Consider the following 10,436-nt stretch of genomic DNA (forward strand, 5'->3'; position numbering starts at 1 on the left):
TGAGATGACATGTAAGTGCTTATTTGTCTATTTTAAAATATCTACTTTAATGTCAGTGGATGAAACTGGCTTGCATATTAGTTTCATAGAATTTTTTTGTTCACTTTGACACTTCATATTTGACTTATAAACTCTAGTTAAATCACATTAATTACAACCTTTTTTTCTATTTATTTTTCAGATCAATAACTCGATCATATTACCGCAACTCGGTTGGTGGATTTTTAGTATTTGACATTACTAACCGACGATCTTTTGAACATGTGAAAGATTGGCTAGAAGAAGCAAAAATGCATGTACAACCATTTCAGATTGTATTTCTGCTAGTGGGACATAAATGTGATTTAGCTTCACAACGTCAAGTTACAAGGGAAGAAGCTGAAAGACTGTCAGCAGACTGTGGTATGAAGTATATAGAAACCTCAGCAAAAGATGCTACAAATATTGAGGAATCCTTCACTATCTTGACAAGAGACATATATGAGCTTATTAAAAGGGGAGAAATTTGTATTCAGGATGGCTGGGAAGGGGTTAAAAGTGGTTTCGTTCCTAATACTGTGCATTCTTCTGAGGAAGCAGTAAAACCCAGGAAAGAGTGCTTCTGCTGACTTCATACATGCCAAAGAACTAAGAACAGATTGGGTGTCATTTCAGGGTAAATACCAACATTAACAACAGAATGATGTGATGAAAGCATTTAAAAAAGTTATAAACCCATGCTAACACAATTTTGTAAGGTATTTCATTCAGAGCAATATGCTTACTTGTTAAACTACCAGATTGGTATTTTGCTAAATTATCAAGCAAAGCAGATGACTTTTTCTGGAAACTGGAGTATCTACATAATTGCCTCCATTCTCACTTTGTTAGCATATAACTGACCATAATATCCAAATATGTCAATATTACTCATTTTTCTTGACAGTTTGAAATGGATGTTTTGTGCATATATAATCTGATTGAAAAGATTTTACCAGGAATTACATTCTCTAGTGTTAATTAATTAATATTAAATAGTAAAGTGGATTTAAAGTGCACTGTTTACTTACAAAGTAAACAATCACAGAGCTATTAACTAGGCCTAAAATAACAATTCCTTGTTTAAGGTACCAGGTTTTTAACCATTCTCTGAAATATTTATTCTCCCTTAATTTTGCCTGAACATGAGAAGATAAGTTTTATATTAATTTTTGTTCTCTGATTTATTGCTCCTGAAAATTTTATGTTTTATAAAGATATCTAAGGATCCAAGCAAAAGGTTTTATTGCAAATGTTTTGTTGTTATAGTATACTGTCCTTATTTAGATAAGAAAAACTTAGCCATTTTGTCCAGATTTTCAAATGTGTTGGTATAAAGCTAGCATAGTATTATTTTGTAATTAAAAAAAAAATTCTCTCTGTTTTATAGCTAGTCCCATCTCTATCATATTTGCCAAATGTTGCTTATTTTACTGGTCTTTCTAAAGGACAATGTTTTGGTTTTGTCAAGTTTACTGCTTTTCTTCTCTATTTTTGACTTTTCTCTTGATTAATTTTGTCCTTCCACTCTTGGATTTACCTTGTTCTTTTTCTATGTCTACTGTCCATTTCCTGTAGCTTCAAGAGCCATTTTCAACAACTCAACGAGCTCTGCCGGCTGTGTCATGGCCACTTCATCATATGCCATTAAAACTTAATCTCATACACTGGGTGAAGACTCAGCAGTCTTATTTTGCTTTCAAAATTGTTCTATGGCCTTGGATCCTTCTTCTCCTAAATTACCACTATCATCAGGGAAAATTCTACTGGGCCTCATGCTGCTTATAAGGCTTGCCTTTCCTGCAGTTTCATAATAAAAGAAAAAACATTTCCACCCTCTTTTTTGATGTTGATCGAAAATTTAGCAACATTTCTTTGCACTGTATTCAAATCCCGAAATATAAGCAAGCCTTCATGCATACGGGCTCACTGAAATGTCCTAATTTTAAACTATGTATGACCTTGAACAATGTCCTTTCCAAATACTCCATGCTCCCCCTTTCTTCCTAGGTGTTCAGACTTTTTCATTCCTACAACATCTTTTACACATGGTCAATTTGTGTCCTTCCTCCCTCCCACTTCTGAGTATATATCCAAAGGAAACATCATCATTATTTGAAGAGATATCTGTACTCCCATGTTCATTGTAGCATTATTCACAAGAACCAAGGTATGGAAACAATCTAAGTGTCCATAGTAGATTATGGGATAAGGGAAATATGGTATATATATGCAATGGAATATTATTCAACCTTAAAAAAGAAGAAAATCCTATCATTTAAGACAACATGGATAAAACTGAAGGACACTATGCTAAGTGAAATAAGACAAAGACAAATAGTGCATGATGTCACTTATATGTGGACTCTAAAAAAATAACTAAATAAATCAACTCTTCTTCCCTGGACATTTTCCTCAGCAGAAGCTAGCAGCCTCTACTATGAGTCTCATCTTTTTTTTATTGTTTGTACCAGATCACAACCCCAGGGAACCTATGTATTTACGGATGTATATCTAGATTATAGTGTACTGTTGTTCGTTTTCTTTGCAATTCATTCCTTCCACTTCTGGCATCAGAACCTCATTTTTCCTTTGGAGAAGTCCTTGTGATTCAGGTAGGTGGTGTGTCTCCTCCCTAAGCTGTGTGACTTGGGCCTGGCTAGACACAGTGTTTTACATATACTCCATATGTCTTATGTACTTATTTCTCTGTTTTCCATGTTTTTCCCTCGAAATTTTAGTGTAGTTATTTTTAAATTGACATTTGTAATACTTTCTTTTGTTTGACTAAGGTACCGTTAAACTGATCTTCTGAGTGCTTAATTTCAGCTTTTCTAATTCTAGAATTTTCCTTTGGTTGCATTTCATAGATAATTTTTGCTTAAATTGTATATGTTGTCCTTTTTGAATACATTAATCATAATTTTAAATAATAGTTTCATTGAGATATAATTTACTTTCCATATTATTTAAAGTGTACAATTTAATGTGTTATGCATCTACCACCACAATCAATTGTAAAACTTTCATCCACCCCCCCAAAGAAAAAGAATCTATTATAAGTCACTCACTCGCCCACTTCTCCAAACCCTAGGCAGCCACTAATATACTTTGTCTCTACAGATTTGCCTAGTCTGGACATTGCATACAAATGGAATCATACAATTACTTAACATGTTTTCAAGGTTCATCCATGGTGTAGCATGTATCAGAACTTGATTTCTTTTTATGGCTGAATAATATTCAATGGTGTGGATATTACTGTGTTTCATTTATCCATTCACAGTAAATGGCCATTTGGGTTAGTTCCACTTTGGGGCTCTTAAGAATAATGCTACTATGGTTGGATTTACGTGCAAGTTTTGTATGATGGTCTAGATTTGTTTTTTAAATTTATAGACTATTTTGGAGCAGTTTCTGGTTTACAGAAAAATTAAGCAGAAAGGAGAGAGTTCTCATACCTCCTTACCTCTCTACCCAGTTTCCCCTATTACTAACATCTTACATTAGCGTAGTATATTTGTTATAGTTAATGAACCAATATTGATACATTATTACTAACTAATGTCCATGCTTTACTCTAGACTTCACTCTTTGTTTTGTACATTATATGATTTTTGACAAATGTGCAATAACCCGTATCCACCATTACAGAACCATACACAGGAATTTCTCTGCCATTAAAATTCCGGGCTTCACCCATCCTTTTCTCCCTCCCCACAACCTCTGGCAACCACTGATCTTTTGATTGTCTCCACACTTTGCCTTTTCCTAAATTTCAAACAGCTGCAATCATATAATATGCATGTAGCCTTTGCAGATTGGCTTTTTTTCACTTAGCAATATGCATTTAAGCTTCTTCCATGTCTTTTCATGGCTTCATAGCCTTTTCTTTTTATTGCTGAATGTTATTCCTTTGTACGGATATACCATAGTTTGTTTATCCATTCACCTATTGAAAAACATCTTGGTTGATTTCAAGTTTTGGCAATTATGCAAGAAACTGTTATAAACATCCATGTGCAGGTTTTTATGCAGACATAACTTTTCAGTTCCTATGGGTAAATACCAGAGAGCATGATTACTAGATCACTGTATGGTAAAAGTACGTTTAGTTTTGTAAGAAAGTGCCAAGTATCCTGCTAGCTACAAATGAGAATTCCAATTGTTCTGCATCATCACCAACTTCGGTATTTCAGTTTTGGGATTTTAGCCATTTGAATAGGTGTGTAGTGGTATCTCATTATTGTTCTAATTTAAAATTCACTGATGACATGGAATGTGTAGCATCTTTTCATACGCTTATTTGCCATGTGTATATTTTCTTTGTTTAATCATAGTTGTTTTGTTGTTTTTTTTTAACCAAGGCCTGCTAACTCTTGTCCTCCTGTGTCTATTTATATTGTCTTTTTTCTTTCTTTCTTATTTTTTTTTTGAGCTTTTGATCATTTCATCTTTTTCCTGGTATGTCAAATTATTTTTTATATTAAAATTGGGTTTAACTTATTTTAGGAAACTATAAAGATACCTCCACATTCTGGACGTTGTTGTCTTTCTCTTGAAAAGATTTCCTTTTGTCCATGGCAGACAGTTACTATAGGGACTGGTAACCTTAGTCCATTCTCAGTTTGAGCTCTTTCAAAGCTGTTTTTCAGTCTGTGTGAAGGTTGGTCTATTTCTGTCTTGTCCTTCCTCTACGGGTGTTGCACTTTGGGATTACCATGTGAACGTTTGGATTCTCCCTATTCCCAACGACCCTTGTATTTGTTAGGCTTTAAATGTAATGGTTCCTGCAGCCCTGTGAGACTAAAGATACACTTAGCTTGTCATTCCATTATTTGTTGCCTTTAGCTTGAGCTCTTGCCGTTTGGCTTCTGTGGTTAGAGTCTTTTGATCTCCTTGGCTTTTCAGCTCCTAGGCTGTAAGATTTGAATCAGCAAATGCCCCAAGGAGAAAAGCTACACCAAATGTCTACCTTGCGTTTGTGTTTCCCTTCTCTCCAGAACTTGGCCCACATGTCTTGGTGTCTGTCTAACATTCTGATGCCAGCGAACAGATGTTTTCTTACTTTATCCAGGTTTTCTAAAATTTCTTTAGACTTCAACTGATCTTATGTTATTACTGAACTGTCATCTCAATTACCCCTAGGAAGAAAATTTACAATTTTAGGTTTTATTTTTTTATTTTCTATATTACCTCAGTTTCTGTAGAGACCTTTAACCTGATTGTTCAGTCTAGCTCCTGTGTTACCAGTAAGATGGAGATAAGTTGGAGGCTAAGAATATTGGGGGGAAATCACTGATGAATGGTATGTCTCGTTCTTTTCGTTTTTCCTCTCCTTATTTACTCTGGCAGCCTACATTTGCCTTTCTTCATTTGACCAGTTGCCCAAATAAGGAACCCACTCTGGCAAAGACCTGACTTTACTCTCATAAATGTCTGCATGTTAGGATTAGCTAGATGATGAACACCATGCCAAAGTTCTTTGTGTGAGACTTTTGCAGACTTTCGTTAGTCCTTTAGTTTGCCTCTTGCCAACACTGCTCAGATTGTTGAGGTTTTCTAAGTTTCTGTAGGTCAAACCTCTCTACCTGCATACCAGATGAGCCCTTTTCTCTTTCCTGAGCTCATTTGTGGGAGGTTAGCCCTCGGTTTTTCTTTTTCCCCATCCAATCATAATTGTTCATGAATTCCAAAAAGCCCTCAAAGTACCTGTCGTCCCTTTCTCTCTTCTCTTTTTTATCAACACTGTTAAATATTAAGCTTATATTTGCATACCTCTTTCTTACTTACAATGGAATATCGGAAAGCTCGAGCATTCAGTGTGAGCCCCATCGAACTAGGCCTCATACAACACTCTCCTCCGGGCCTCAACTTGTGACAGCCACTGGTTTTTTTTTATAATATCTTATATGTATGTAAATTTGTAATGATTTAGTTAATTCCTGAGTTATGTGACAATAAGGAATCAGTCAAATTAGCACGACAGAAGTGCAGCTTAGCTCTAGGGACCAGAATCAAGGACCACAAAAACCTGTTAACCAATAAGTTTCACTTGTACTTTATGTTTAACAAGTGCTGAGGGTGAATGGGAAGTGAGGGAAAAGGAGTTTAACTCCATATCACAGAAACTTGCACTAGAATGAAGAGGAAAATGACCGAGTTCCTGGTTCAAGTCACTATAATCAGCTTAAATAAACAATAACAGCACATAAGAAAAACAAACACTATATGATAGGAACAATGGATAATTAATTACCAGATCAGGGAGGACAGATTACACTTGCTATGGGATTTCATTAAAGAAGGATTCCAAAAAGCACTGGCTTCTTCTGAGAAGATTGCTTAGAACAGGTAGCATTTAAATTGAGTCTTGAACAAGTATATAGGAAGGAGAGTAGAGGGTAGGGAACAGGCCTTCCGGGCAGGGAACAGGCACAGTGTCAGCAATGGCACAAAGGGTTTATGGAATAGGGAACAAAACTGGCTGAACACAAGAGTGCTACGTGTTGGGGAATATGCGGGAAAGGCTGGCTGAGGTGGGTTAAATGAAACATAATTAGACAGAAGAGAAAGTGGGTGGAAAGACACATGGAAGAATGTAGAAATCCCCTGAAGATGGAGGTCAGCATAATAATATTAAGAAATCAGTGGTTCTTTGACACTATATGAATGTCTAGGTTTAAAAAATCAGGGAAACACAATAAAAGAATAAACTACTGATATAATGATACGTGCCCAAATGCCAGATACCAAAGAATACACACTGTTCCCATGTATGTCATATATGGTGATAGAGGTCAGTTTAGGTGTTGCCCTGGGAGAGTAGGGAACAGAAAGTAGTAAAAGACAACATTGTAGGGTGTTAGAAATATTTTATAATACCTTGACCTGGTGTTGGATATATGGGTGCACAGAGATGTAAAAATTCAGTTATTAGCGATGCAATTGGTGTTTATTCTTTGTATGCATACATTAAAAAAAAAAACTCCAGTAGGTTAATTAGGCTGTCAGTTGTATGAAGTAAATTTTGGTCAAGGAATAGCCAAGGTAGTAATGCAGTAATAAGTTATAAATGTGCTCACTGTGCTCTAGAATGTCACGATTGGAATACAAGAAATATGTGTAAGAAAAAAGACAAATATTCAATATTGATGGTTGAATGAGCTGAATAAATTAGATGACTCTCCTTTCAATTTAAGAAGTTTGCCAGTGTTTGGATACCTTTGAACAAAGAAAAAATGGAAATAAAATTTTTATTAAGCATATGCTATGTATCAATTCCTGACTTATATTTTGACACATATAAACATGGGAAATACTGCACCTTGTAACTGAGACAATGAAGATGAGTGAGGTACCTGGTTTTGACACTAGAGGCTGAGAAAACAATCAGCTCATAATCGTAAGATGTTTGAAGTCGGAGGAAAAGAATCAAGAGGAAATAGTGGTAAGTGCCAGGAGCTCCTGGAAACTACATAAGAGATAAGACCCCAGAATTGTTGAGCTTTCTCAGAGTCCCAATGACTCAAGTAAAAACAAGGCTTAAAACTGAAACCTGGGGATATATGTATACATATAGCTGATTCACTTTGTTATACAGCAGAAACTAACACAACACTGTAAAGCAATTATACTCCAATAAAGATGTAAAAAAGAAAAACAAAAACTGAATCCTGCAAAGTAACAATTGTTAGGACAAACAGTAAAGAATTATAAGAAAAATAATCACATGCCTGTCCCAACAAGAAATATCCTAAGCTCCATCTCAGCATTTCTCCGATTGGCCTTTCACAAAATACAGTCCCATCAGCTGAATATAGGTTTGTCAAGTAAGTGTGAGTAAGACTGAATTAAAAAAATGAAATCAATTCCTTCCTCCAAAACTTTTCAGAGTATATAATGTAACAAAGTGAAACTTGAATTTCATGTCGGGGTGTAGAGTACGGCTCTTCCCAAATGCTTTTGTCTTGTAACTACATTAACATCATCAAAAACCAGTGTTCCTCAGGACAGAGATTGTGAAACGCTGCTCTCATCATGTAAGATAACAAGTCCTTCTCAAAATCCATTCTTCCTTCTGCCCTTTCTCATGTTGTCCCTGCCACCTGGAAGGTCTCTCCTAAGCTCCACCTGCCAAAACCCTACCCAACTTTTAGGATCCAAGAGATCATAAAAGGCTTACATTACTAAAAGGCAGAGAAAGAAATCCCTTCCTAGCGATCTACATTTCCTTCCTAGGGAAAAGAAAAATTGTAAAGTATAGCACAGTGACCTTAAATCTATGAATGTAACTGTGCTGTGTTACATTGAATTCTGTAAAAGTCAATGTGCTACCATATATATGGATATGAATGTTTGATCTCTTACAAGTAGAACTTGCTGATAACTTTCATCATGAGCGAGGTTAATGATTAAGGGAGTCATCGTGTTTGGCTCAGCCCTTATACCCAGGGAATATTAAAATTGGAAAGGTCCCTAGATATTAACAAATCTATCCACCTCATATTCTAAGTAAGGAAACTGAGACCTTCATAGATCGGATGTTTATATTAACAAAGAATAAGGAAATAAGATATTGGCAGATCTATCTTTTAGATTAAGAATTTTGAGATTTTTGTAGAATACTAGGACATTATGTCCACTGATATTGAGACAATGTGTTTCTTAGTCATCATTTTCTATTGCAGTGACCAAGCGAGGTGGTAGCCAGTTGTACAAGGGGAAAAAGAAACCTTTAGAAACTCCCAATTTATATACACAAGGAAATCCATCATTCATGTTATTTAAGCTAACTGGATGCAGTTTATCAGCTACATTGAGTAATGGTGAAGTGAAGTGTCTATACAATTAACATGTTAGTTTGTGTCATGAGCTCCCTGTTGTTCAAGTGAGTTAATGGTTAGCACTCAACTAGGCACTTAGAGTCCATGATAAAACTGGACTAAATGTTTATCTGTGGCATTTTTATTCTTCTTTGGTGCCCTTAGGCAGGATTAGCTCTCTTATGTTTTGATAAATTCAAGTATTAAACAAGGCTAAGGTTTCACAAGTTCTTTGGCCTAGACATGGGGGTAAGGAGGACCAATGAGCTGGAGTGCTTCTAGATTTAAGAATGGTCAGATTGAGGAAGAAGAGTCTTATGCCAGAGGTGAAAGAAGACTGATTATAATTATCTATTTTAAAAAATTCCAACCCTTTTCAATGTTCTAAAATGATCACGAAGTACATGGGTATGTTAGGAAGTAAGGGAGTCAACCAAGAATATTCTGTAAGAGTTTGTAGATGGCAATAAAATGACAAGGAAAATAGAGAACATACTAGAAAAGGTTTCGGTTAGCCATAATAATGAAGTCAGAAGGAGAAGAAGAAGAAGAATGACATATGCAATGGGAAAGAGAAAGCAAGAATAGAGAAGCAAAAGGGAAAGTAGAAAAATGAGACAAATTTGGAGAAGGAAATGAGGGAGAAAACTGGGTGAAAGAAAGAGGGAAGCACTGATGGTAGATCAGATGACACTCAAAAATTAACACGATGCACATTTAAGATGTGCCAACAATGGCCATGGTCATTACCCTCAAATAATTGACAGTATGTGTTTCAAAGACATTTATAAATAGAAAATGCCATTAAACTAAGTGCCAGTGTATAAGTGTTCATGGAATTGTATGGGAGAATAAAACGTCCCCGTCAAAGAACCAAGAGCAAATCTTGAAGCACCCAGTAAAAGCCCATTCAAACAAAAAAGCTTTTCCACTTAAACTTGAAAATGTTAACTTCCCAAGAGACCCCCTACATCAAACACTGAGGCTCATTTGGCAGTAAAAACAATAACATTCACCGAACAAGAAATCTAAAACAATAGTTGTTTTACCAAAAAAAAAAAAAAAAAAGCAGCTAATTAGTGTCTTTCCTGTTTGAAAGAAGGGGGTGGGAAGTGGGCAGAAGACCTGATAGGAGAGATAAAAAGAAAAGTTTCCAGTTTGACAATCAAGCTGTCTTCTGCATCCATTTCATGTCAAGACCACCAAGCCAATGTGGAGGCTTTTTCCTCCTTTTCTTTTCATGAGACTGATCACAACCAGCACTGCAGTGTCCATGGAATTAAGGAATGCTGTTGCCTACATGTGTGAATGAGCTGTGAGTAAAGTACTGAAGTAGAGAAGACCTAAATGGAAACGTCCTCATGAATGTCCATGTGGCTGAGCAGGAAGTTACCCTGTCATAGATGTGCTAAAGAAGAAGAGTTGGGTTTTATTTTATTCACTTTTCTCTGGACTCTGTTGAATGACTGTCATCTACAAGTTCAGGCTACTTTCTGCTGAGGACTAATGCACTGGGAGAGCTGAGAGAAAACTGAATAATAGAGCTGTCTTTTTCTTGCCCAGTTCCCCTTACTTTCCCAAACTCAAAGTCTT

The 10,436-nt window shown here is 35.9% G+C and overlaps 1 protein-coding gene across 2 annotated transcripts in view; it reads left to right on the plus strand.

The window, feature by feature from the left end:
* The window catches only part of RAB39A (RAB39A, member RAS oncogene family), a 28,361-nt gene extending 20,671 nt beyond the window's left edge, over positions 1 to 7,690 (plus strand). The window contains exon 3 of one of the 2 annotated variants that reach the window (XR_014231695.1): positions 182 to 297. Coding sequence is in view for 1 of the 2 variants with exons in the window: in XM_082342994.1 (XP_082199120.1) it covers positions 182 to 608 (427 nt within the window). In the remaining variant the exon portion in view is untranslated. Of the gene's footprint in view, positions 1 to 181 lie in introns of both variants that reach the window. The other variant, XM_082342994.1, reaches the window with a different exon arrangement.
* Positions 7,691 to 10,436: the final 2,746 nt, after the last annotated feature.

The sequence above is a fragment of the Balaenoptera borealis genome, assembly GCF_965194805.1.
Source record: "Balaenoptera borealis genome assembly, chromosome: 11".
In the NCBI taxonomy this organism is placed as follows: Eukaryota; Metazoa; Chordata; class Mammalia; order Artiodactyla; family Balaenopteridae; genus Balaenoptera; species Balaenoptera borealis.